This window comes from Mirounga leonina, unplaced genomic scaffold (genome assembly GCF_011800145.1).
Source record: "Mirounga leonina isolate KUSES-001 unplaced genomic scaffold, KU_Mleo_1.0 Mir_128, whole genome shotgun sequence".
In the NCBI taxonomy this organism is placed as follows: domain Eukaryota; kingdom Metazoa; phylum Chordata; class Mammalia; order Carnivora; family Phocidae; genus Mirounga; species Mirounga leonina.
The window spans coordinates 40,216,601-40,244,584 of NW_023270320.1; the positions used below are offsets into that span (position 1 = coordinate 40,216,601).

The window sequence follows — 27,984 nt, forward strand, 5'->3', positions numbered from 1 at the left end:
CCAGGGAAGGGGCGCCTGGGTGGCTCAGTCGTTAAGCGTCTGCCTTCGGCTCAGGTCATGATCCCAGGGTCCTGGGATCGAGCCCCGCATCGGGCTCCCTGCTCAGCAGGAAGCCTGCTTCTCCCTCTCGCACCCCCCCTGCTTGTGTTCCCTCTCTCGCTGTGTCTCTCTCTTCAAATAAATAAATAAAATCTTAAAAAAAAAAAAAAAGAAAGAAAAGAAACCCAGGGAAGCGGGTTCTGGGCTGGGCAGGGCATATGCAAAAGCAGTGAGAGGGTCTCAGGGGAGTGGGCACCAGTCGGGGCTCTCAGGGCAGCTGGGGGGCCAGCCTGGGTCAGGTCATCCAGGGTTATCATCCCTGCAGGGACGGAGCCTTTGCTCCCTGCTAACAGGAAACCGAGAGAGGCTGCCAGGAGGGCATGCTGGGGCTGGGCTATATTTTTTATTATATTTAACTCCATCCTATGTATTTGGGGGGCTATATTTTTAGCAAGAACATCAGAGGAGTGTGGAGGGTGGGGTGGAGAGAGGATGGGAAGTGCCGTGGGGGGCCCGTCAGAAGGCTGAGCAGAGGTCCAGGGGGCATGCCACCGGCGTGCAGTGGGCGAGCCGTGGAGGGCGTGGGAGGCGGGGTCCACGGTTGGGGTGCGTCTGTGGTACCTCGAGGTCTGCTGGAATGATTCACTGATTTGTTTACTCACTGGTTATTTAGATCACAGGGGGATAAGTGACCAGCGACAATCGTTAGCTGTTCCACGAAGACGGGACAGAATTTCCTGTGTGGATCTCCGACCCAACCGCCACGCACCTGCGTCCTCTAGAGTCGTGCCCGTATCTCAGGTAGGAGATGGAGGGATAGGGCCAGCTGCAGACAGTCGTGAAGTGTGAGAATCCTGGACTGTGAGTCTGGGGTCTGTGGTCTCATCTCTGTCCTACCGGGACTCAGCCCTTTGACAAGTTCAGTGATGGAGCAGACATGGAGCCCCCGACTGCGGGTCACTTACTCTGCGGTCCCACCCCACGTAAGTGCATGGGGGCATGTTTCTGAGGGAGGGGCGGGGATCACTCGAACACAGGTGCCTTTGGAGGAGAGAGCATGTGGCAGTCTTGGGGCTCGTCCACGGCCTGCCCGGTAAATGTAGGGCCCCTCCTCCGTGTTCAGGTAACTGCAGTTTCGCTCCCCGGTCCTGAGGGCTGAGGCTGTCTTTCGCTTGTTTACCCGGAAGGTCGAGGTCACATGTGGATAAAGTGATAGATGATTCTTTGATTGTCGTCCAAGGAACTCAGGCAATTCCTATCACACAGATGACACCCCACCTTTTCGATGTCCAGCCTGTGTATCTTGACTTCTTCTGAAACTCAGGTTCTTCTGAAACTCAGAGGGGGAGGGAGAAGCAAATTCTCCCATGAGATGTCCACACGCAATGTCCACACGCAAAGCAGAAGCCCCACGTAAGACTCTGCAGAGACACTGTCTGACCTCCAAAGGCCTTAGTGACCGCCTCAGTCAGCCTGGTAAAGGGGGCGAACGTCCTTGTGGTCGGCGCTTGCCCCTAAACGTCAGATGCCACAGATTGCTGTGGCCATGCGGTCAGAGATGTGCCTTTGGCAGGAAGTCTGATCCTGGGGGAGTGGGGAGGAGAGAGAACCCACGTCACCTTGCCACAGCTGGGGGCTTCTCACGAGACCCCCTGTCTGGTTTGGGGTTTGGTTTCCCATCAGCTGGAGGAGTTTGGGTTCATGACAAGGATTAGTTTCACGTGCCCAGGCTTCTGTCTGACCGAGAAGACATCGACATCTACTCCAGGCTTGGTGTCCGAGAAGACCTCATCCACCCATCCCTTCCCCCAGGCCCTCAGCCAGTATTTACTACAATATTTGCAGGATTTACTGTCACTACATAACGATCCTCTGACAGTAGACAGAAGAATGCCCACAGCCCCAGATGTGCACGTTCTCATCTCTGGGCCCTGTGTCACCTTCCCTGGCGGAAGGCACTTTGCAAGTGTGATTAGGTTCAGGATCCAGACACGGGAGCCATCCCGGGGTTGAGCGGGGGCCCGATGTCATCCCAGAGTCAGAGAAGGGGGCGTGGGGACGGAAGCGGACCGAGTTGTGGCCGGGGGCTGAGGAGGGCAGTCGAACCCTAGAGGCCCAATGTGCTCCTGGAAACTGGAATTATGATGTACGCCCAAGGGACAAGTTACTATTGAACTATAAACAACCAAATAAAAATAAATTTATGGCTGTTTCCACTGTCATGGTTTGCATGGATTTTCCCTTTGCTTTAATGACTTCTAGAATCAGTTGTGACATTTGTTGAAAAAACTTTTGACCCAGAGAAAAATCATTATAATCTAATTTTATAGCATTTTCCTCCACGGTATCAATAACATTCTCTCCCTAGAAAGATCGGGTGAAATGCATATTTAGATAAGTAAATCTCTTTGATAAATCATTTCACAGACAAGAAAGAACCCATGTGTGAAATGAAAGAGGTTTTCAAAACCACTTCATTTAAGGAGAGGACACTAATCAATATGCAGTGTTTCTCATAATGAAAGACACAGTGCAGGGCAGACGTCTGTGGCTGGGGGTCGCCTGCCGAGCGTGCGTGCGAGCCCCATGTGAGTTCCCCAGAGAGCTGAGCAGAAGACTGTTCCCGGCCGAATCTCCACGTGCCCTTCAGGGTCAAATGCAGCTGACCTCCAGTCCCCCGCAAACAAGCAACACATACTGGCGCCATCAATTTGTCGGTGTTTAAAACAGAATGCCTACGACATATTTTAGCATTCTTAATAGACCTTTCATGCCTCTATTGGATATTTCATTATTACTAGACGCATATTAAAATGACATGTTTGCATTTGTTCAAGGGGCGACAACCTAATTACACCAACTTCTACTTTGCAAGCATGCAAAAAGGAACATATTTAAATAAATCTTAGGCTTCCAAATAATCGCTGTGAATAAATTTGAAAATAGTTTTTTTTTGGAATTATTTTCAAGAGATAGTTGTAGAACCTTTAAAGAAAATCAATTTGTCAAAATAATCTCTCTTCACACACACCCAACCACGGGGGATAGCTATTGGAAGTTAACGTTGGTATAGGATCTTCTAAATATGTTAATACAGAATGATTGACGGCCCATTCTGACTCACTGACAGGAAGCCCTGAGTCAAATTGGAAGGTCAGTGGGCATTTACATGCTGTGTAGTTGGATAGTTTCTCCCCCTACATTTGTTTTTCTGTGTTTTTCCAGATAGGGACTTTTCATTTCTTAGGTATTTTTTTCAATCTGATTAAATGGACAATTGTTGCATACCCTCTCAATTCTACGGAGGAGAGAAAGATGATAAATACATGCAATGCTTGCAGTAAAGCAGGAAACGGAAGAATGAGTGAGTCCTCTGCACTCCCCTTTCTTCAAAGTGGTATTTTGTGCTAGAAATCTCCCCTAGCGGTTTTTGTTTCTTCTCTTAACCCAATTCTCAGACCCTTCCCTGACCCTGGCATGCCCCACATGCCCTCAGCCTTGGGGGCAATGTTGACTTTGTAACCAGGCCAAGATCCAGGAGAAACACTGAATAAAAGCATGTTTTATGATTTATCAGGTGCATACATTTTGGGAACACAACAATGTACTTGGGAAAATGATATGTACATAAATTAGAATTTTAGTCTGAGTTCTGCACTGGTTCTCACATTATCTCTATGAAAACAGTTTTATTTTTATTTTCCCCATAATGACAGCTCTAAACATAATAAAGTCATCTTCTACCAGGTAATTATTATTTCAAAGCATTTCTGAAGACCATGAAAGTGCTTAATTGTCACTTGCTCATAAGAGATGTTCAACAAATATTGGTAAAGATATCAGCAACGATCTCTGAAAGTGTGTTTTTTAAAATGCAACAGTTGTAAAGCTCACTACTTCCCTAAGTTTGTAACTTGGTCATTTTCCACAAAGGGCAGAGCGGGAGAGGTGGTCCCTGACTCCGCCAAGGGGAGTCAGGGACCTGCTGAGATCCAGGACACGTAGGCCGAGGGCCAGGGGCTCAGCCCTGCCACCCACAAAGCCCGCCATATTGCACCTCGGTCACAGTCACAGTCCTGCTGATGTCCATGGACCACGTCCGTGGCGCCGCCCCCTGCGTTGCCGCCGAGCTGTGCTGTGGGAACACAGCACCCCACGGTCCAGCCCACTTCTTCCGAACACCCAAGGCTTCACGGTCAAGTAGTGTCACCAACCCCCCACTTGGGTGCCACAGAGCCTCACAAAAAGATCGCCGAGGACCACACGCCCTCCGAAAACTAATCCCTAGGCTTACTGGATAAATCATTCACAGCTACTGCTTCTTCTGAACACCGAGAGCCAGGAAGTGAACAAGCCTGCGATCTTGGAGGGCTGGAGGCATGGAACGAGGCCTGAACACAGTTCATCCTCTCCCATCTCCAGGCTCTCCCACCACACGCCCTCCTCCCAAAGTGCCCGACAGCAGGCTTCCTGCTGCTGATGGGGCGGAGAGACCCCCTTCCTGCGCTCCCCGCCCCGCCCCCACTCCGGTCCCATGCTTGTTCGCCCGACAACATCCTCGCTCTTTTCTCGGACCGGTCCCTTCCTTGCTCCGATGTGCCGGCAGCTTCCCCATCTGCCAGGAGTCAGAGGACCTCGCTCCTCAACACGGCTGCTCTCTGAGTTTCTCTGCTTGGCCTTTGTACAGAGACCAGAGAGCGTTTATGGCTTGCTGTGTTTTATGGCTTCTCCAGGCCATGCATATTCATTGTGTTACATAAACAACAGAGTAGAGCCTTCCCACACCGATATTTGGTTTAGGTGGTAAATTTTCAAAGGGGTGGATATGGTTTTCCATAAGAATGCAAGCAAACTGTGACACTGAATCTGCAGAGCCCAAGGATGATTAGTGAATCTACAAGAACGATGGATTTGCTCTGAGCAATGAATCATGTTTACGGATCTGTCGGCAGGCAGCAGACGCTCACACTGGACGCAGCGAGGAGGGAGCCCGGGAGTCAGGGCACGACGCTCAGGTTTGACCGAGATCTAGTGAACTTCGGTATTTAAAGCACAATCACTGTCCAAATGTCACGCTTAAACTTGTTTCCTATAGAAAACTTTACAGAAGTTATACTTGATTCTTTTCAAGAATCTTGACACTAAGAGATCGCATCCTGAGAAAAAGAAAGGTTAGCTATAAAAGCAATGTTTCAGAACCCCACTGCAACATGACAATGTGTCAAGTGCAATTTGGCCAAGGTGCCAAATGTTTGGAGAGTGTATTTCACCTGCGGTGAAGGAGCGTGCGCTCCTCTGGGAGGAGGACCCCGCGCTTGCCTGTGGGTTCCTCGCTAGGAAGGTCAGAAAGGGCGCCTTTACCTGCTGTGGATCGGATGGTTGAGGTGGTGTTGGAGGGCGCCATGGCTGGAATACACTCGTCGTCCTGTGAGTAGCCGGCTTGGATAGCTCTAAGGTAACTGTGGCTCCTCGTTCGGAAGCATCCGGGGAGGTCCAGGGCGTCCATGGCCTGGGATTCGACCTCGCTAAAGACCGACTCACACACCGACTCGAACTGCCCGTTCATCTCCGCCTCGCTCATCTGGAACAACAACGCACAGCCGGTGGTGAGACCCGGCCAGGGCGACCGCAGCCATGTCACCAAAGAACAAGCGAGAACAAAATTCAGCCCCACCCTCACACATGGTCTGTCTTTCCCGCGGCGTTCGTGTGAGATCGGCCTTGGGGATCCGTTAGCCTTAGGGAGGGTCTTCCCGGGCTATTGTTTCCAAACACTAAGACAAATCGTCAATCCCAAGATGCTCCTGAGATTCTGTGGAGCCCACGGAAAGCCTGATGGGGTGGGGGCCGTGACCACAAGGTTTAGCAGACGCCGTATGTGGACGAGCTCGGCGTCCAGACACCAGTCCCCGCCCCGGGTGTTCCCGGCGCCTCTGTTACCTCTCCAGGCTGCTTACAGCGGCCGGCTCGAGATGTGGAGGCCACACACACGAACACATGTTCGGTCTGCTTCTGTGTGTCGTCGTGGAAACCCACCACACATCTGGCCGGCGGGGTTTCTGTCCATGCCGACAGGCTGCACCCCGTACATCCCAGTTCTAGTGCAGTCCCGCCCGGGACAGGAGCAGACTCGCCTCCTTTGATCATTTAGCAGGGAAAGGAACTATTCGCAAGCCTGCAATTTAATTTCCAGGTATAGAGTCACCCTGGGAACCTGAAAGCTCCAAATGCATTACAATAAATCTCAAGGCTTCGGGCAGGAGCGGGATCACGAGCACACATGGGAGTGACTGTCGGGTCGGCTGGAGGGCCTTTGTGTGGGGTCGGTGACACTGGCCAGGGACACACTTTACCTGAGGCTTCCGGGGGTGATACTCATGCATTTCCCATGAGCCGAATCTAGAGGTTTTAAAAGGGAATCCAGGGAAGTGAAATGCAGTACTAAAGTGACATTGGAGAGAACGGGGTGGGAGGAGAGACGAGAATTCTAGGAATGAGAAGTTGAAACTGCTCAGCTGCTCACCGGCCTGAGGACCGGAGGCTCACGGGGTCATAGGCAGAGGTCACATGTTAGGCTGCATGGGACGTTGATGAAGGAGCCCTCCCCTACTACTCCCACAGATTGGGTGTGCCCCTTGGTGAACCCTGTGTGGGTTAACAGCTGCGATATATGGGACACTTGCTGGTGAAGCTGATGGGCAAGGGCCGAGGCTCACGCGAGGCTGTGAGGGTGAGCACGGGCTCTGCACGGAGGAAGGAGGCGCAGGGCGGAGGGAGCAGCTCCTGTGGTCTCCACCATTCCTCTAGATCGTCCCCGGTCCCAGCCCTCCTGCCCCGGGCTTTGGGAGGAGCCCAGGCAGACCCTGAGAAAACTGTCCCACTTGCCGGGTGGCTTCTCCCGCGAAGCCCACCCCACCGCAGTGGAGCCCGGCAGCATCTCGTCCCCGTCACATTCCTGCACCGGCCGCATCCACATCCAAATGTGTCACCCACAGCTTCCTGCACACCCCGGGGGACGCTGACCGACAGATGCAAACAAGTGTGGTTTGAAACACCAGATTTGCCGTTTTCCTCTGATCGTTCACAGAGTAAAAGCAGGTGAAAGAATCCGATCTCCCCTCTGACAGGAAAACAAACATGATTTTTCCTTACGTCTCTAATTGCAGTCCTGAATGCGGCCGTCTCTCGCGTCACCCGGAGTTCCGAACACGCTAGAATAATGGCTCCTTTCACCCGGCGAATCTGAGCATGCCGATGCCGGCCTCTGGTGGTAGAGATGCTGGAAGACCGTGCCCAGGGCCACAAAGACCCTCAGCGTAAGGGGGAGAATCTCTGGGTAGTGCCAGCAGAAAGGACCAGAGGGAAATTACGGATGAGAGGGTCCGTCTGAATGGCTCACGGGTTCATGAAGTTGGACAGGGACGGACAACCCACGGCTCTCCCACCAGGACAGCCCCAGCTCCCCGGAGAGTGGAGCACATCACAAGCACAAATACTGGTCTGAAACACTGCATTTTCGATGACAAACTTCTTTCGCTCCAAGTATTCCCTCATGGGGAATTCTATCAAAAAGCCTCAGATCATTTCATGTCATTTATGTCAAAGATCCACGTTAGACAGCCTGAAAAGGCCAAAATGTGAGCGATGTGGATCGCATCTGGTTGCAAGATTTAGTGAAAATCCTTGCTCAAACCGACCATGGGTGCAGGAACTCGCTCCTTGAAGGAGAAAACCATTCTCCAAGCAAAAGACTAAAATTTCAGTAAGGATACCTGGCTGGCACTCACGCTACACAAACACATCCGTGGGGTTCTAGAAAGGAAGGTGCCTTGTTTCTCCCAAGCAAATAATAAGTAGTTGAGAAAAATCTCAAATTTTGGTCCAGAGAGGAACCGAAATGACCTGCTCTCTGGGAGCGGATGTGTTCACGGAGCCTGAGGGAGATTTGGAAACGCGGGTATGAGTTTACACGGGGACTCAAGCCACCGGCAGCCCCCGGAAATCGCAGGAGGACGTTAAGGCAATGGTGTGAAAGTTATGGCAAGAATCAGTGTCCTCTGAAGCTTCCTCCGTCTTCTTTCATGAACCATAGACTCAGAAACATGGCTTGACTTGCTTCTGGAGAACGTGGGCACCAAGGAACCAAAGTCGGGGAAACGGGGGGTGACAGGGTGACTGTCCTGCGTGTGGCAGAGGTTGCGACACATGGCGCTCCAGGGCAGGCACGGCCGGTGGAAATGGATGCTGGTGTGGCCGCTGCGGAAGGGGGGTGGCGGGTCTTCCAGAAATGAAAAGAACTCCCCCAGGACCCGGCATGCCACGTCTGGGTATCGGTCCCTACGAACAAAGCAGGGACGAGAACCGCGATTTGCAGACCCGCGTTCACAGGGTGGACCATTCCTCCGCCCTGCCCACGGAGGAGGGCCTGACACCTGCTCTGATGGCGAGGGACCTGGAGGGCGGGATGCTGAGGGAAAGAAGCCAGCCAGATGAGGAAAGACACTGCGGTTCTACTCGCGTGAGGTCCCTGGAGGAGTCACTTCCGCAGAGACGCGGAGACGGTGGCGCCTGGGGCTGGGGGCAGGGGGCTCGTGTTCTGTGGGGACAGAGCTGGAGTTCTGCCAGAGTTCTGGGGACACGGGGGGGGGGGGACACCTGCACAGCACCACTGATCTGCGCACTTAAAAACGGTTAAGACGGAGAATTTTGTTATGGATATTTTACCACAATTTTTTTTGGGGGGGGGGAAAGGATGCATGATAGAAGGAGGCTATGACCATGCCTGAATGGCTTTTTAAACAGAAAGAGAGAGAAAGAGAAAGAGAAAGAGAGAAAGAAGGGGACCGTGAGACAGCGGGCCCGGTTGGAAGCTGAAGGCAAACGTCTTCCTCAGCCAGGACGCAGAGGGTCCACCGTCCACGCAGCTCCAGACCCCCAGCACCACACCGCCAGCTCCAGGAAACGGGGCGGACTCTCAGAATTAGCCCAACCGTGCATGAAGGGAAACGAAGTAAATGCGGAGACTCAGCTCCGGTGACCTCAGGGGGCTGGGCTGGCTGAGCTGGGAGCTATGCCAAGCGCGAGAACACAGGGGCACAGCAGTCCCCCTAACACTAGGGCGCCCATGCGCCACAGCAGCCCGGCCTTGCCTCCCCAGTGGCCCCGTGTGTGCACCTTCTGTGCGGGGCCTCCATGTCCTTCCCACGGAGAGGAGCCGGGGGAGGTCTGGACCCAGCCGGGCCGGCCTCTTCACGCCCTGGGACACGGTAAGGCTGTGTCCCTGCAGCTTGCCCGGAGAGGGCTGGGGCACATAGGCGTGTCTGACCCCAGCAACGCCAGTATGTGTGGGCGGCTTGCGTCTGCGTGGCTCTGTGACCCCTCTGGGGCGGGACACTGGCCCTCCACACGTGGGGTGTGGGAATGTGGCAAGGTAACACAGGGAAGGAGGCTGCTCAGGGTGGTGGGGATGAGGCGACGGGCGGGTGGCTGGGGTGCTCATCCCTGTGGGCGACCGTGGGAGGCGACAGGCACAGACACGAATCCGCTCCACTCCTGCTGTCAGATGGGCGGCCGTCTGGAGACCCAGTTCCTCCCTTGCTACTGGGCGTCCTGCTCCCCTGCATTCCCGAGTCCCCGCAGCGCTGGGAAGGAGCTCCAGGGCACTTGGCTGAGGGCGGGTCTGCCAGGAACCCACAGTGGTCACGCCCCGCTGGGTGGCCCCGGGTGACAGAGCCCATCACAGGGATGCGGACACGCAGGCCACACTGCCGTCACACCATTATTTATCGAATGATGGAGGATTAGATGGTCTTACAGTTTTGCTCTCAGTGCATCTCCGGGATATGAAAAACGTGGGCATTCTTCCATCTATGGAATAGACTTAGCTAGACAGACATTAACGCAGAGCACTGAAGTGTGTGTGTGGGGGGGGCAGTGCAACCCAGAACAAAGTCCGCTGTGTTCTCTGAAACGGTAGGGAACATCTTTCTGGGAGTTAGAGCACCGTTTGGGGTCCTGTCAGATGAACCGGCAAGCTGGTGCATCCCAGAGAGCTCAGGAAAGGTCAGCAACAAAGGAGATGCCCAGAGAGCTCAGACACACGGGCTGAATGCACCGAGACCGCCTCCGTGCCACGTCCACGGTCCCACACAAGCAACATCAATGCGCTTTCCTAGCATTTTCCGGGAGATTCCTCCAGGGAAGAAACCGCACGGTTAACAATAAATCCCACCACTCAGGCTGGTCACTGGGAAGGTGTAACGTCCCGAGCACCGGGCGCCATTGCAGTCCTAGATGCTGGCAATCCCACAGCATCAGCCCACACAATGCACGCACCCATGCGACTCGTCCCAGGTTCGTGAGCTCAGAGAGGCCAGACCTGAGCCCAGCGACTCAAGTTCAAACCACAGCCCGGCTTACAGACAAGCCAGTTTCACAAGCACTCAGTTAGACTTTTCATTTCACTGAACGTTGAGTATTAAAGAGTGAACTCCCAACAGCTTTAGCCACAAATTCAAGCATCTCAGGGACACTGCGGGGTTCCCAGGGGCATCACCCCAAATGCACTGTGCCCCATTACTGGAAACTGCATCCTTCTCCTCCTCGGATTGGTAGATCACACCAGCCAGGGTTTGATACGGGATTACTACAAATTTGTTTCCAGGGGTAAAACGGCCCCATCCACTGTCAGGGTGCCAGGGTTATTTTAAGTAACAATTTTTTTTGTCCAGAATTAAAAATTGATTTGATGTAAAGTCCTGTCATAGAACTTAGCAATCAGAATGACTTAGAATCCCAAATGTCAAAGTCATCAAAATAAGTAAAACCCCCAAACATCCAGCTTGTGTGCTATTGCTCTTATTTACAATGACGAATCTTTTCAGATAGAAAAAGGTGCGGGGACCTGTTTTTTTACTGATGTATTTTTGGAAATCCCAGCTTGGGTTCACTAAAAACATGGTGTAGAGGGTAGTGCATGGCTTATGTTTCTGCAACTAGGAAGCTGGCGGCTTTCACAAGAGCATCTGGAGAGGTGTGCTGTGCATTCAGCGGAACCTGTTTGTTGAGCACAAATGAGAACAAATGAAAAGCAGAATCAGACCCACAAACACAGAGAACAAACTGTCGGTTGCCGGGAGAGGGATGAGGGCACGGGCGAAATGGGAGAGGGGAGGGGAGGTGCAGGCTTCTGGTAATGGAATGAAGGAGTCAGGGGAATGGAAGGCGCAGGAAGGTCCGTTACATTGTAACAGCAGGAAGCACGATGGAACAGCACGCAGCGACACTGGGGTGAGCAGCGCATGATGCCTAACGGGGTCCAGTCACTCTGCGGTGCACCTGAATCTAAGGCAACATCGGGGGTCAAGTCAACTCAAATAAAAAAAGAGAAAGAAAGCAAAGCCTGCAGGAGTCACCCCGTCTGCGGTGAAATCACCTTGCACCCTGCTGCAGACCCTGATGGGGCCACGTCTGACTCTAAAGTTGTATTTTGGCAAAGGAGGTGTTGTAACCGGAAGGGAAGCTGGCGTCTCGGGAGAAGTCTGCCGTGAAGGTCCTTCTCCTGGAGGCGGGGGGAGCGAGGTTGAGGGCGTCTCTGCATGCGCTCTGTTCAGTTAGTAATTCCTAACGTCATCTTGGAGTTTATGCTAAAATGGGATGTTTCCCTGATTAATTAGATAATAATAGTAATCTAGTTGCTGACCATCTATAGTTGCTATTGCTATTTTTATTATTATTTGTGGGGGCATTTGAGGTCGGGCCGCAGCGTGACCCAGTGTCCTGGCTTGCCTCGGGCTGAGGTTCAGTCCAGGATGGCCCTCGTGTGCAGAGTCAGGAATAGTCCTTTCCTTGTCTTGGGGGGGGGGGTCACTGGAATTCTCTTTGCTGTAGCTGGAAACCTAATCCTGTTTTTAAAGAAAAATAGCATCTGAGTTGATGAAAGAGGCCATGTCTTTCTTCAGTTGTGGAACAGGAAAAACCCAGATTGTTCAGTAGAAAAAGTCCAGAGTGCAACTTTCTGATGAGAAAAAACTGTAAAATGAACAGACTCTTGCTTTATAAGGCATTTAAAGCCTGTGGCAAAACAGTCTTCAGCAACTTTGAACCCCTGGCAAGCTACCAAGAGCCCATAGCGTTAGCCTGTAACCAGGAGGGTTTTTCAGAATTATGTACTAGCAGTATTATTATTATTACTGTAGTAACGATAATGGCTGGCATTTACCGCGTACTGACTCTATGCTGCTCTTTACGTGAGATCCAGCCTTCATTAGCCACCTGCTCCGTGCGCGAATGTGTTACGCCACCTGTTCCCACAGTACCGGGTGCACCCTTCCTCTCCCCGCTGATGAGGAAGGAGAGGTTCAAGATGGTTAAGGGACACGCAGGCTCAGGAGGCAGAGGCTGGGGGGGGGGGGCAGGAAGGGAAGGGAGCCGGGCTCTGCCCGAGCAGCACCCTAGCCATGACTCTGCAGGAAGTGCAAGAAAACATTAGGCGTAAGCCTGAGACACTTGGGGTGAGCTTCAGCACTGTTTTTAAAGGCAGCTAAAATTAGTAAGCAACCTGTTTAATTAAAAATGCAGGAATTCAATGCTTATCGATCCTACCGCGACTCTTGCTACTCTTTGAACAGCTCAAAACAGGATGGGCAAGCCTGCCAGTCTCCCTGCCTCGGGCAGCCACGCCTCTGCGCCCGATTAAAACACCAAACACCACCATCCACCCCAGGGCCACAGATCCCACCGGGGCTGTGAGAGAACTGAGAAATACGTCCTGTGCGCCTGGCAAACACAGCTCTGCACCCCGGATTGCTCTCAGCTCTTCTTACTGGACCGTCCAAGTTTCCACTGCCGTCAGAGCCCAGCTGTCATGGACCTGCGCTGGCCCCGTTTCCCTGGGGAAGCCTCCTGGGGAAAGGAAGACAGCCCGAGCTAAGACCGCAAGCAGGCTGAGACGTCAGCCCTGACTCAGAGCAGGCCCGTGGAAGGGGGATGCCGTCACAGGTGTGGCCGAGAACTCAGTGTTACAGGGTTCCCGGGTGTGTGGTCAGAGAGACGGTTCCAGGCAGGAACCTCACATCTGCTCACGGCCTTGTGAGGACACGGCTTCAGAGACCTGACCCGAGGGAGAGGGGAGGGAAGGAATTCCCGACCTGGCTCACACAGCTGGCCTGACTCAGGGTGCTGACAGCTCTCATGTAGCTCTGGTTCCGGGAGCGGAATTTCGGGGAGTTGTAGCTGGCCGAGGGGTCCAGGCTGTGGCTGGCAGGCACGTCGCTTGCAGCTTGCGGGTAGCTCTGGCTAAAAGAGAAAAGAAATGAAGAGAAAAGGCGTTCTGTGAACATGCACGGAAGGGGCAGAGCAGGTGAGGGTCATTCCAACCTGCGCCGAGAGGCCGTTGGAAAGTTTCCAGCTGAATGTGTGTCTTTTGGCGGACATCCTGGCCTTAGGTCCACACTCTGCAGGCTCAGTTACAAATGCAAAGTCATCAGAAGTAACAGAGGATGCTATTTACAAAGCTGCTTTGAGACCTGACTGTGGCCAGGTAATGAAGTTAGGATCATTCCATGTTAACAAAAAGGTGCCAAAAAGCACCATAACTCACACAGCACAGCAGTGGACGTGGCTCCTGAATTTAACCCAAAAACCTGAGAATCTCATAAAAGTCATGTTAGCTTTTGGCAGCTTTACACACTCAGAAAAATAAAAAGAAAAACAAAAGGCTTGCCTTCAGTTGTAACTCATGCACAGTAGTGCAGGTCACGTACTGCAGACAGAAAGAGCAGGCTGCGAGGTCCACCCCACCTCACAATCACGGTGGCCGTGTTCCTCCAAACTCCCTTACAAACCAATGTTCTCTGATCCCGCTTTAGGGTATGCTCTACCGTGAGGGCATTTGGCAGGCAGAAAGGTCAACAGCTTAAACTTCTGGCCCACTGAATTCTCTGTTTCAAGTTCTGCGGACAATCTTTTGATAATAGAGTAAAAATTCATTTTATCTGATCAAAAACGGGAGTTTTAAGACCAGATGTACCGAAGCTTCTCTCCTAGTTTGGATCGCAGTGGGAACACGGAGTAGGATCAGTGCAGTGGGAACACGGAATAGGATCAGTGCATGGGCTTGGATGTAAAAATGTGTAGAAATACTTGGTTGCTAAGTCTGGCTCTACAGCCAGTTAAAGTTTGTTCCTTGCTTTTCAAAGTAAATTCCTGACGTAATTTGTTTTCTCTGTGATTTACTTCTTTCCGTAAAAATGGGGCAGCAGAGAAACTTGGGCTTAACTCTAAGTTCTGATTAAGCAGAGCCCATTCATTACAGATTTAAAGTCAGTATTTCTGCTAAAATTAAAAATACTTATTTTTACATTCTAGTAGAATACAGTTTATATTGTAAATTATTATTATGGCAATTTTTGTTTTAAAACCAGGTGTGTAACACATTCCAGCTCCCTTCACTCAAAACAGAACAAAACGAAAAGAGGAAGAAATTAGCTGTCATACAGCTGGTTCTCATTTTGGCACCTAACAGGGAGTGGTGGATCTGCCCGGACTCCTCGTGGGATCCCAGGCTGGGGATCCGTATCCGTATGCGCCTGGCCTGACCGCCCGTAAGACAGGTGAGCAAACCCCCAGGCGCGGCCACCTGTCGTGCATGTGGCAGGAAGTGGCCGGACCTTGCCCAGGACTCTGCTGCGTGTGGGGCTCAGGTTGGCTTGCACACGTGGGCGGGGCACGTGCTCGCAGCTGGCCTCACCCCGCAGTGTCTGCGTGTGTTTAGTCCAGCACTGCGTGAGGGAGCGGGAGCCCGGCGGCCTCTGGCAAAAGCCCAGACTTAGGCTCTTGGCCTCACTTCTGACTTTGCAAAAATGCAAACTTTCTGCATCTCCCCTCTCCTTCTGTCTCCTTGAAATGGCTCATTTCACACCTTGCATTTCTGCCGGTTGGTACCAATTTCTTATTTCCTTGCAATATAGTAGCTCTCCCTTCTAATAGCACCACCTCATCGTCTCAGGTGAAGGGCCTGAGAGTCCCTAAAGGAGACACCTGTGTCTGTCTCTGTCTCCACAGTTTTAGCTCGGTGCCTGTGAGTGAGGAGAGGTCCTCAAAATGAGAGAAGATGACCCTTTTGGTGGCTTTGGACGGCACTCACCCCTGAGTGAGCCTATGTCTATGATTCTATGTTTCAAAACGTTTTCTAACTCCGTGATCTCTTTCTTCCAAAGCTGGGCACGCCACTTACAGGACAGCTGCCACTGTAGAGAGCTAAACACATTTTTTTCCCTCTTAAACATTGACTCATGATGGTTAATGTTTGCTACAACTATTGTGCTGGATACCCCTGTAAGCATTTGGCATTGTCCAAACGGGACACTGAGTCACTGTGCAGGCTCATGCAGAGTGTAGCAGGGCTAGACTGTGACAGCAGTCTGCTCCAGAATTCAGGCTTTTAGCCCCAAGATCGCAGCTGCTGAGTCATAGAAGCTGAGAGCCCCCAAAGTATGGTCCTTCATTACCATATATTTTAAATAGTTAAAAAAAAACACAACTTCAACCTCACTAGGCTTAATAGATTTTTTTTTATTGTGACGGTTTAGCATTTTACAATCCCGCCGTGTCCATATAAATCATATAAATGGAAAGCCAGCTATCCGCATAAATCACACACCTGGAGGCTGAAAATCAGGACCTGAGACTGAGGAGCACAGGTGGGGTTAGAAGCCGGTGGCAGGTGCCTTCTGCATAGAACGCACACCCCAAGACTCCCGGGGCCCTCACTCCAGAACAGCTCCCCGCTCCTCTGCAGAAACTGTCCTAGGAAACCCATCTCATTCTGAAATCCCCTCAAAGCCCCTTGGTTACTCTCTCAAATGGATAGTTCCTACTTTGGGATCCTAGTTGCCAGGGGGAGAAATAGATTTTCATGTGCAGATTTGCCGTAGCTTAGAGAATACTAAAAGGAAATCATAAAAAAGTTTTTCAGAATAACGCGAGGATACTTTTTCCGGTTTTTTCCGCTTCCAAATGGAGCCCACGCTGGGCGGTCCTGTGAGCATGGAGGCCGGCATTGAAGGCTGCCAGAGCGGGAAGCAAAGGAGCAGAGGAGGCTTCCTGGAGTCCCCGTGTCCCTTGCTGCTGGTGGCTGCCACAGGGCTGTGGGCTGAATCCCAGGCTCATGAGCTCCTCCCTGACGTCAGACCCCAGGAGACAGATGGACAGAACCATGTACACAGCTAAGCAGGCCCTACCATCAGCGATGTAGATCCTGTAAGCAGACTCGAGAATCCAGACAAAAGAACCCAGCCCTTTATCTCTGCCACCTCCGAAAAGCGGTAAGCCCTCTGCAGGTTGCATGAAGGGGAAATCCGTACTAACCGAGTCCATTCCAAATTCGGAGGCGTCTCTCCACATTAGTTCGGTAGGAAGGGTTAGGAGATGTGTCTGTTGTCGTGTCTTCTCCTGCTTGGGGCACAGGGTCCAGCCCGGAGCTCAATTGTGACTATTTCCCGTCTTCAGGGTAGTTTGTCTGAGGGGCAGGACGCCGGAACAGGCCTGAGCCCCGAGGCCAGAGGGGGACACGGAGCACGGTCACCGGCCACCCCAGGGGAGCCGAAGGGAGGGAGAGGAAGAGCCACCTGCAGACGGCCCGGAGCCAGCGAGGCGGCAGCGGCTCCAGACCGACACAATGAGAGTGTAAGTGACCATTCTGAACAGTTCGTCGCGTTTGTCCACGAAGAGGAGAGCCCAGGGGTTATGTGAGAAAAGTCATGAGTTTGGGGCATGAGTCAATGTATTTTTAGAAAGTGAGAGGATCTGTGGGAAAGAGACCCCCGGGGGTGGCGCGAACAGCCCCCCCCTCGAACACAGCGCTGCATGCACACTGGGCCCCGCGTCAGGTGATGGAGTCCCACAGTGCACAGAGCGGTTCATTCTGGGGGGCGCACACACGGGGGGCCAGCCTGGGTTCGCGCCCTGCTTGAGCCCATGCGTCCTTGCAGACAGGTCTCTACTCTCAGTGAGCTTCTGCCGAGTGCGGCTCCCAGTAACAGGACTTAACGTGTTGAGCTTACTGAATATTACCGAATATTCTACACGATAGGCTTGGAGTGGTGCCCAGCATGTGGCGAGCACTTGGTCAATGGTAACAAACATTACATTTATTTGTCCTCAGAAGGCCTGGATGTGGGGAGGGGGATGCAGAGTAGTGGTTCTGGATTTTCTCCTCTGGCATTTGGTCGAGATGTCTCATCTGGGGGGAAGCTGTAGGGGAGGGGGCTGCCCAGATGGGGCCCCATTTTCCCACGTGAGATTTTGTCTCAACGAAACATTTCAACCGTTTAAAAATTTTTGAAGAGAACAAAAAAGAGATTTTTCCCCCAAAACAGAAATCCCAGAATGGGACAATAAATACCCAGTCCATTTTTATTCATGGAAACAAAGCTGGTGTAGGTAGGATGTGCAGATCTCCAGTACACAGCTCAGTCCATTCTGCGTGCGTGCCGTAACCCCACATCGTCGTGGGGACTGTGCTGTCCTTCGTCCTAACCGCGGTGGTGGGGATGCGTAGATATCTCACTGGAGCTCTGCTTTTCATTCCCTCTGTGTATCTTCTTTTGTGACATGACTTTTCAACTGTCCCATTGTAAAAACTGGGTTATTTGGCTTCCTATTTTTGCTCTGTGGGACTTCTCTGTATATTCTGTGTGCAGATCCTTTGTCAGATAGGAGCATTTTCCTTTGGTCTCTGGCTTGCCTTCTCCTGTTCTTACTGGTGTCTTTGGACAAGCAGAAGTCTCACGTGTGATGCTGAGAGTCCACCTTCCCCCGAGTTTGCTTTGTTCACAACTTAAAGTTGTGGTTCTTACCCTGGGAGCTCTCACCTCCTAAGGGACACCAGGCCATGTCTGGGGACAGTTTCAGTTGCCACACTTGGGGGAGGGGCATCTGATGTTAGAAGTTGGAGATGCTGCTGACAAACACCCTCAGTGCACAGGGGGGCTCCCAACAGGAAAGAGCCTCCTGGCCCCAAATATCAGTAATGCTGAGACTGAGAAACCCTGGTCTAGTCTTACACCCAAATCACACCGTCTTACAAGCAGATACTCTCCAGCCAACAGTAGCCTAATGCACATAGTCTCTTCAAGTGCACACTGAGCATTCACTCTAATACACTAGACTTTGGGCCATAAAATGGACTTAACAAATGTTGAATGAACAGAAATCACACCGAGTATGTTGTTGGACTGTAATGACATTAAGCTAGAAATCAATAACAGAACGGTTTCTGGAAAATCCCCAAGTACTTGGAGGTTAAACAAGAGTCTTCCAAATAACTCGTGATTCCAAGAGGAAGTGTTTGAATGGAGATGAAAGATACCTTGTTCACGGGGAGGGTGGGGAGGCTGGGACGACCCTGTCCTGCTGGGTCATCGTCAGGGACAGCGGGATGAATTCATGCTTACCCTAACGGAGGAGCAAAGATCATTTCAGACACATGTGTACCCACTCTGCCTGCTCAGATACCAAAAACCGTTCCCCTAAAAGGAGATGGGGATCCCCAAAGACATGGTGGGTTCTGGGGCTGGGACTTGGAAAAAGCATCAGAGAGTGTGAGTTGTCCAACTTTGCTCTTTCTCAAGATAGTTTTGGCCCTTCCAAGGTTCTGTGCATTTTCACATATATTTTAGATTCTTCCTGTCAGTTTGTCTAGAACCTGAGGTTGCTTTGAATAGTATTGGTCTTGACTGAGGTTGCATTGAAATTATACCTCAGATGGGGGAGAATTAACATCTCAACATTGAAGTTTCCATCACCTCATGATGTCACTAGTTCCTAGTTATGTCACTCTTCTTTAATTCCTTGGAGCAATACTTGTGGTTCTCAGGGTAGAGATTCGACAATGCTGCTGAGATATTTAAAACCCATTTACAAATAACAAGTGTGGGCGAGGATGCAGATAAAGGGGGACCCTCCTACACTGTTGGTGGGAATGCAAGCTGGTGCAGCCACTCTGGAAAACAGTGTGGAGGTTCCTGAAAAAGTTGAAAATAAGCTACCCTATGACCCAGCAATTGCACCACTGGGTATTTAACCAAAGGAGATGAAAACACTATGTTGAAGAGACAATGGCTGCATTATGTACAGTAGCCAAGACATGGAAGCAGCCCAGGTGTCCATCAACAGGTGAGCGGATAAAGAAGGTGTGAGGTATGTATGTATATGTACATGTATGTATGTGCATGCACACACACACACATTCACAGATACAAGCACACACACACTGGAATCTTACTCAGCCATAGAAGAAGGAAATCTTGCCATTTGTGACAACATGGCTGGACCTAGAGGGTATTATGCTGAATGGAATAAGTCGGAGAGAGAAAGACAAATAGCATGGGATTTCACGCATACGTGTAATCTAAAAAAACAAATGAACAAACACACAAAAACCAGAAACAGACTCTTAAGTACAGAGAACAAACTGGTTGTTGCCAGAGGGGAGGGTGGTGGTGGTGGGGGGGGGGACGGGTGATGGGGATTAACAAGTACAAACTCCAAATTTTACATTTCCCAATTGTTCATTGCTGGTCTAAAGAAACACAGTTGGGTTTTACATATTTTACTAGCACCCTGGCCTTGGTAAATGCCATTATTTGTTCTAGTATTTGTTTTGTACTTTCCTTAGGTTTTCTGTGTGAACAATCTTGTCGTCTGAGAGTAAACAGAATGAAGTTCTTCCTTTTTAATCTCAATGTTCTTTATTTGTCTTGCTTGCCTTATTATTGGCTATCCTCCACCCTAATGTTAAATGAGAATGGTGAGGGTTGATATCCCATCTTTTACCCAACCTTAGATAATCTTAATATTTATATTGGCTCTACATTTTATGCAAATAACCTTCCTCCAACTGAAGGAGCTCCCTTTAATTCTGGGTTTGCTGAGAGTTTTCTTTTTTCCTCATGTTTTGAAACGATCATAACACATTTCTTCTTTATTTGCTAATGTGGTGGATCCCTTCATTGATTTTTATTTTATTTATTTTAAAAAGATTTTATTTACTTACTTAATTGAGAGAAAGAGTGAGCAGGGGGAGGGGGAGAGGGAGAGGAAGAGGGAGAGAATCCCAAGCAGACTCCACCCTGAGCACAATGCGGAGCCAACCCACAACCCCAAGACCACTACCAGAGCCGAAACCAAGAGTCAGATGCTCAACCAACCGAGCCACCCAGGCACCCCTCCTTCATTGATTTATAGACATTAAATCAACCATGCATTCCTGGAATAAGTCCTGTTTGGTCATGAAGAAACTGTACTTGGTTCTTTTTATATATTATTGGATTTGGATTGTTAATATTTTGTTAATTTAAAACAACATATTGGTCATTAATTGCCCATTTTTGGGGTAACATTTTTGGTATCAGACTTACACAGGCTTCATAAAATAATCCAAGAGGTATCGTATTCTTTCACCCTGAAGTTAATGAGTTTATGTATGATTTGTGTTATAACTTCCTTTAGGGTTTAATGGGATTTACCAGTGAAACAATTGTGGCCAGAAGTTTTCTTTGTGAGAATGTTTTTAACAGTGAATTAAATCTTTTTAATACATTATAGAGCTGTGCAGATTTTCTAGTTCTTCTGTGTAGGTATGTTTTTCAAGGAATTGGTCCAACTCACAGAAGCTGTAGAATTTATTGACATAAATTTGTTTACAGTTTTCCCTTATTTTCCTTTTAATCTCCATTGGAGCTATAGAATCACTCCCTATTCTATTCCTAATATTTATAATATGTATTTTCTCCCTCTCCCCTTTTTTTAGGTGATCAGTCTTGCTAAGGGTTTATTAACTCTATTAATCTTTTCAGAGAACCAATATTTGGCATTGCATTTTTCTCTATTGTTCATTTTATATTTTACTGATTCTCCTCTTTATTATTCCTTTCCTTCTTTTAATTTGGATTTAATTTGTTCTTCCTTTCTTTGCTTTTTAAGGTGGTAGCTTAGATTGCTGTTTCTAAGCCTTTCTACTTTTTTAACATAGACATTTAATGCTATGAATGCTGCTTTAGCAGCACACGCAAACCTTCACATGTTGGATATTCACCGTCACTCAGTTCTAAATAATTTACAGTTGCTTTTGTGATTTTTGTCTTTGACCCATGATTTATCCACAAGTCTGATATGAGCTTTTCTAGGTATCACATGGTGTCCTCTGGTACTCTAATTACACGTATATTAGTTGACTTTTCATTATTCCACATTTTTCTGAGGCTGTTTCTTCCCCAATATTTTACCTCTCTTTTCTTCAGCTTTTATATCCATTGATTTGTTTTCAAAAACCAAAATTTTTTCCTTCTGCTTTCTCAGTCTGCTCTTAAGCAGTGAATTTCTCACTTCAGATCATGTACCCCTCTGTTCCTGAAATGTGAGTTGGTTCTTTCCACCATCTGTTCACTCATCAAGACCATCTTTTCCTTTAAGACATAGACCCTTATAATAGCTGCTTTCAAGTTCTTTCTGCATCATCCAAACATCTGGGTCATGTCAGGGTTCATCTTCATGTGTTTCTTGCTAGTGAGTTTCACTTTGGTACAACTTTGCATGGTTTTTTTCTTCTTCTTTCTTAGGTACCATGGACGCTGTTGATAGAGACTCTGGATCCTGTTATCTTCCTCTGAAGAGTATTGATTTTTGTGTTGGTGGATCGTCTTGAACTGTGGATGCACGGTTTTACGCATTCACAGGATGGATCCGTGGAAAGCTCCAAGTGTTCACTGAGTTTAATGTTCACCATGTTTTAGATATCTCGCTATTTTTGAGACACCATGAGTTGCTGGGCTTCAATCCCTAAACTTTTAATCCTCTTCAGAGGGTAGCAGTTGAAAATTAGACTCCGTTCAGGGGTCACCAGTTTTTACAAAGATGTTGCTGTTCCCCGACTATGGCTCCTAGGTTTCTGTCTTTTCCCTGCCCCCTAATTCCTCTTGCCACTCTGGAAACCCCAAATCCTATTCCTTATTATCCAAATTCATGACTGCAGCCTTTTGCTTAAATTCTTACTGTCCCATACCATGAGGAATAGAGAAAGTGCTCAGAAAAGATTATTACAAATGTGGATTTCACTGAGTGTGGTTCCTTTTTCAGTATCTGAAGATCATCTACTTCCTGCCTGCTATTGTTTACTGTCCTGTACGGTTTATATTAACATATATGTTCATATGTACATATAACATATATACATATGACAGATATATACATATCTATACATACATACAACAGATATATACAGTTGATCCTTGAACAACACAGGAGTCAGGGGACCTAACTGAGAATCCACGTTTTGACTCACCCCAAACTCTACCAATAGCTTAATATTGACCAGAAGCCTTACCAATCACATCAACAGTCAATTAACGTATGTTTTGTATGTTCTATGTATAATATGCTGTATTCTTACGATAGGATAAGCTAGAGAAAAGAGAATGTTATGGGGCACCTGGGTCGCTCAGTTGGTTAAGTGACTGCCTTCGGCTCAGGTCATGATCCCGGAGTCCTGGGATCGAGTCCCACATCAGGCTCCCAGCTCAGCGGGGAGCCTGCTTCTCCCTCTGACCCTATCCCCTCTCATGCTGTTTCTCTCTCTCTCTCAAATAAAAATAAATAAAATTAAAAAAAAAATCTTAAAAGAAAAGAAAAGAAAAGAAAATGTTACTAAGAAAATCATAAGGAAGAGAAAATACATTTACAGTACTGGATTTATATTAAAAAGACCTGTGTATACATGGACCCACGTGGTTCAAACCCATGTTGTTCAAGGGTCAACTGTGTGTATTTGTAGCAGACATACAGAATATATTCCAGAGCTTACAACTGTTTTCTGTAAGAGAGTTAGTTCTCCAGAACTCTTACCCGTTCAGTTTTATTTTTTTAAATTATGTTGTTTTGGTGGAATTGGTCGCTTGTTTGGCTCACTGACATCTCAATGATTTCGTTGTTGTTTAGGGGATTCACACTGGGAGAGGCAGAGTCTGACTCCTATTACAGGATCACACAGGTTGGGCATTTCTTCTTGCAGACTCCCTTAAAGCTACAGTTGGGCACATGACCTACGTGCCTCCGATGAGATGCATTTTTCCAAGGCTCCAAGTGACAGCTAAGCAGGACCCATGCTGTTGACGGCCACCGTGGAAGCTGCCGGCTCTCGTTTACAAGGTCTGGTTTACAAAACTACTACACAGTAGTTCAGACATCACTGCCCTTGTCCTGTGCAGGGGTATCAAAACTGTGAGGTCTTTGCACAAGGGGTTGGAAAGGATGGTCTTCACGCAACTACCTCAGAGGTGAGGTTTATGCCCCTGGTTGCAGGGCCTTCCAACCCACTTCTCTTTCCCTTCTGGAGATTCTCAGAGAAGCCCCGTATTCTTTTCATGAACTCCCTTCCTGCTTCTTTAAAGAGTCTGCTTTCAAGCTCCTTTATGAGTCCTGGGAGAGTTTGCAGACGATCCTGCAAGCGCTCTGTGTGATGATAGAGCTGTGTACCCCAGGCTGTAAGTGCTCAGAGTGACCACAGAGACCACACCTGAATTTATAGGGAACAGTGGCTCTGCCGAAAGGCTCCCTTGGGTTCATTTTTACTGAAAGTCTTTAAATTGGCCTCACTACCAATATCTCTATGAGGAATTGTGTATAAGCAGAATAGAAGGTATCAATTTAAATCTTTGAGACTTAACATTTCTGAGGTTTATTTTTTAAATTCAATGAGCTATAACATCTTTCCCTATAATTTATTTTCCCGAAGAGACACAAAATAGAGGCCAGGATTAGTGAACTTCTATAAAGAGTCGACATCAACAGAGAGGAACCCAGCAGTGCGGGGACCAACATCAGGCAGGACTGAAGCAGAACAGGCCCTCTAAAAAGGTTTTCTTCTTCGGCATTAAAATGCTCTCCCCAAATAGGTTTATCCAGCAAAATGAGTCATTCATCTAACAAACATTTATTGGGTGCCTAACACAGAAACAAGATGATTGAATCATTGCCCCTTGTCCTCGAAAAGCCGGCTATGCTGCCCATAAATTTTAATGGAATTCGATTTTCTGAAGGATGTATTTAAAGAGATCCAATGTCTTCCTGAAAATCTTGTCTTTGTCCTACTTCAACTGTTTTACGGTTCAACTTCTGAAATGTGTTTTAAAGGAAAGGTGGTAATATTGTGCAGAGGAGTATGAATTAGATTGCACTTTAAGGAAAGCAGAGAGTTCAAAAACTCAGAGAGAAGGGTCGGTATTAAGGAAAAGCTCCAACTACTTATCTTCCACATATAGGTGTCGATATATCACCATTAACAGATGTAAATGTGTCGAGATAGATGAAAAAATCTGCTCTCATTACAAAATTATGTGTCTGTAAGCCTTCAGAGATTAAAGTAATGAATAGAAATAAGAAAAGAAAAATTTTAAAACAAGGGATAAATTTTTATATAAATATTGTACGTTTATACGTATAGTATAATATAGTACGGAATCCATTGCAAATTTATATTATTAAATACTAAATGAGGCGCGGTCACTTTAAACACAGTCTGGACGTTTCCTGAAGGGTTAAATGTAATTCCACATAGTCAAGCTACTCCCAGGTACGTGTCTAAGAGAAATATGTCCACACACATTTGTGCAAGGATTCACAGCAGAATTACTCATAAGAGCCCCAAAGTGGAAGCAACCTAGATGTCCATCACTGATGGATGGGTAGATACACGGTGGTGTATCCATACCATGGGTGTCCCTCAGCCATAAAAGCAGGGGGCACACACTATAATATGCACGAAACATAAAAACCATAATGCTCAGTGCAAGAAGCCAGACACAAAAGGCACGTATCGTAGGCCTACATTTACAGGCAGGTCCCAGGACAGGCAAACCCAGGGAGGCTGAAAGCAGATGAGTGGTTGCTAGGGGCCGGGGGACTGACTGCCAGTGGGTACCGGCTTTCTTCTTGGTGTGAAGACATGTTCTAAAAGTGATCACACTGAAGACTGCACAGCCCTGAATATACTAAAATTGTTGAATTGTGTGCTTCGAACAGACGAATTGCATGGTGTATAAATTATATCTTCACAAAGCTTTTAGAAATCAGATATGAAAAGTGCTATATTTAGTTTTACATCATTTGGGTCATAGGCTCTTAGCAGCGCCCAGAGAGGATTTAGTGTGGGTAACAGTCACAGCGAATCTTCCACGAATGCTTCTGTTGTCCTTGATGTTGGTTATGATTCTCCAAGGAAGATAATCTGATAATCAAGCTGGTTTCATAAATGCAAGAAAATCTTGACTGAGGGGAGACAGAGCACCCCCAGGTCTGGAGCTGTGATGCAGTTGAGATTCAAGCCCAAAGATCTCACACCCCCAAGCGTGCATATGTTACTTTGTATCATATAGAAACATTTTAAACATTTGCAATGGATCATCACAACTGCTTGTTAAGTTAATAGTTGAGATGAGCACAGAGCTGCGCTACGGTTTGTTTCCAGAACAGAGAGCTGCGGGGCCATCACTGGCTCATGAGCCCGACCGAGTTACTGAAGGACCTCAGGCTCCATTGCCCCCTTAGAAAACAGAACATAGAGTCAGCGGGGGTGCAGGGTTTGCAGGGGGAAGGAACGGCTCCTGAAACGAGCAAGGCACAAAAGCCTTCAATTGCTAAATAAGGAAGTCCTGTACTGAAGGGGCATTTTAGGTAAACAGGGATGGAGAAATTTTCTAAAGCTAATGTTTTTTAAAAAGTATGGGTTGGTCTCAGTAGATGGTCAAATTTGGGCATTTAGGAGGAATTCTCACTGTCATCCGCTTTAAGTTGTGAACAAAGCAAACTCGGGGGAAGGTGGATATTGCCTTGCTTCTCAAGGATGTTATAAATCTTATCCTCTGAAAGGAACTACAGTTCACCATCCGCATGAGTGGTAACAGATATGCAAATTGTTTCCATCAGCTTCCCCTTAAATTATTCGGCTCCCCTGAAGAGGGAAGGGATAAATGTTGAGAAGAGCAGATCTGAAGCCAGAAGACCTGGGTCTGAAGTCTGAATTTCATCCATGTGCATCCTCGAAGAACCTGAGCAAGCCACGGATGTTCTTGACCCACACTTTCCTCCTTTGACTATGAAGGCAATGATGATCCCTTCCTACGTAACTCAGGGGGTCGTTCGGAGGGTCCCGGGAATCCAGGCAGTGGAGAAGGGGAAGCTTGCTGTGGTGTAATGCACTTCGTCCGCTCCTGCTACTGGTGTTTCTGACGACAGATGTGGCCCCGGGGTGCTCAGCCCGACTACATCACAGGGACCCCACTGGGCAATGCTGAGCTCACTGCCTACCACAGAGAGCTGTTCTTGTGCCTAGACCCTTTCATTATTATTGACAGCTAGGCCTTCTTCTATGTTTGAGATTTTCTTTTAAAACCAAGTACATAGGTTTTCTCTTTATAAAGATTTCTGGCAGTTACTGGTTTATATTTAAAGGCTAGTGGCAAGGCAACAAGAAAACATCCACTCAGTGGTTCTGCAAATGCTAACCTATACCCAAATCCCCTGAGTGCTTGTGAATAATACAGATTCCTGGATCACATTCCCAGAGATGGGTTTAGAATGTTTAATAGACATTCTAGGTGATTCCACTGGGGTGGTCAGTGGACCAGACCACACTCCAGAAACACAGATCTACTTGGATACAGGAATAGGGACCCCCATTGAAAGACCTTTTAAAGAATCTGCATTTTTATCCATTTCATCCACAGATAATAAACACACTAATGAAGCCTCTTTTCTGCGTTGGTAGGAGACAGGGTCTATATCTACATTCTCAGCAAGCTAGAATGCATTTATAGCAGGTTATATAACCATGGGTCCTGGAGAATAAGCCTCCAGCCATGTAGATCCTGGCCACGTGGGAGCAGAGTCTACAGTGTCTGCCAAACCGCAAAGCAAACTTCAGTTGTTCCTCTGTGTGGTCATCTGTTCAAACTTCGTTAGGCCCCTGCTCTGTGCCCCTTCACTTCAGGGGCACTGAGAATGGGGCCCTGTGGCTCTGGAGTGCTGACATTGGTCCTGACGGCGATGCGGAATAGGGGCGGCCCCTGGACATCCCGCGTTGGGATGGAGAGGCAGGACCAGGAACACTTTTCCCTGAGGAGAACTGACTTCAGCAATTTGCACTGGATCTCATCAAATATTAAATGGTCAAACATTGGAGAGCAGTTTCCTGCCTGGAGAACACTGGGGCAATGGGGGGGCTGGCTCAGAAGTGCCCTAATCCACCTGCCGCCTGGATCCCCCATACAATCACGAAGACGGGAAACAATGCTGGAACCCCCCATCCAGGTGGGGAAGCAGGACAACAGACACCACCTAGCTCCTCCCACGACATCGTTGGACAGGACTTCGGGATGAGTGATTCAGAGAGGCCCCCACACTCAGGTATGTGGCTCCTAGAGACTCTGAATGGGCTGTGCATTCCAGCGACCAGCCTTCCGAGTCCCCAGAGAACAAAATGTTCAGAAGAAGCCAGGCAAGTAGGACAAAAGGAATACTGCTGGCCAGGCCAACCAACGTCTATGGCGCAGAAGTAATAGTGGGTACGTTAGTGAGTTAATTACATTAACACATCAATGAATGCTTGTAATGAATGCATCACCATTAATTAACTGGTTACCCACTTATTTAACCACTACTTACTGAGAAACAACTACATGCGTGTCGTGGCGCCAGGAGAGAAACCGAGCACAGCATGTGTGCATGGAGCTTATCTGCCCGGGGTCAGGGCGGGGGAGACAGCTGACAGATGACAAAAACTACCTAGCTTCAGATCGTGATGACCAAAGAAGTTAGAGCCACAGTCAATTACTCCTTCATGAGGCAGTCGGCAAAAAGAAGTAAGATAAGGGAAGTCTGAAGACGATGGAA

The 27,984-nt window shown here is 48.6% G+C and overlaps 1 protein-coding gene across 1 annotated transcript in view; it reads right to left on the reverse strand.

The window, feature by feature from the left end:
* The window catches only part of DLGAP2 (DLG associated protein 2), a 188,484-nt gene that overhangs the window by 55,680 nt on the left and 104,820 nt on the right, over positions 1 to 27,984 (reverse strand). The window contains exons 6-7 of the mRNA XM_035003849.1: positions 13,188 to 13,335; positions 5,401 to 5,620 (exon numbers count right to left, since the gene is read on the reverse strand). Coding sequence (XP_034859740.1) covers positions 5,401 to 5,620; positions 13,188 to 13,335 — 368 coding nt within the window. The remainder of the gene's footprint in view (positions 1 to 5,400; positions 5,621 to 13,187; positions 13,336 to 27,984) is intronic.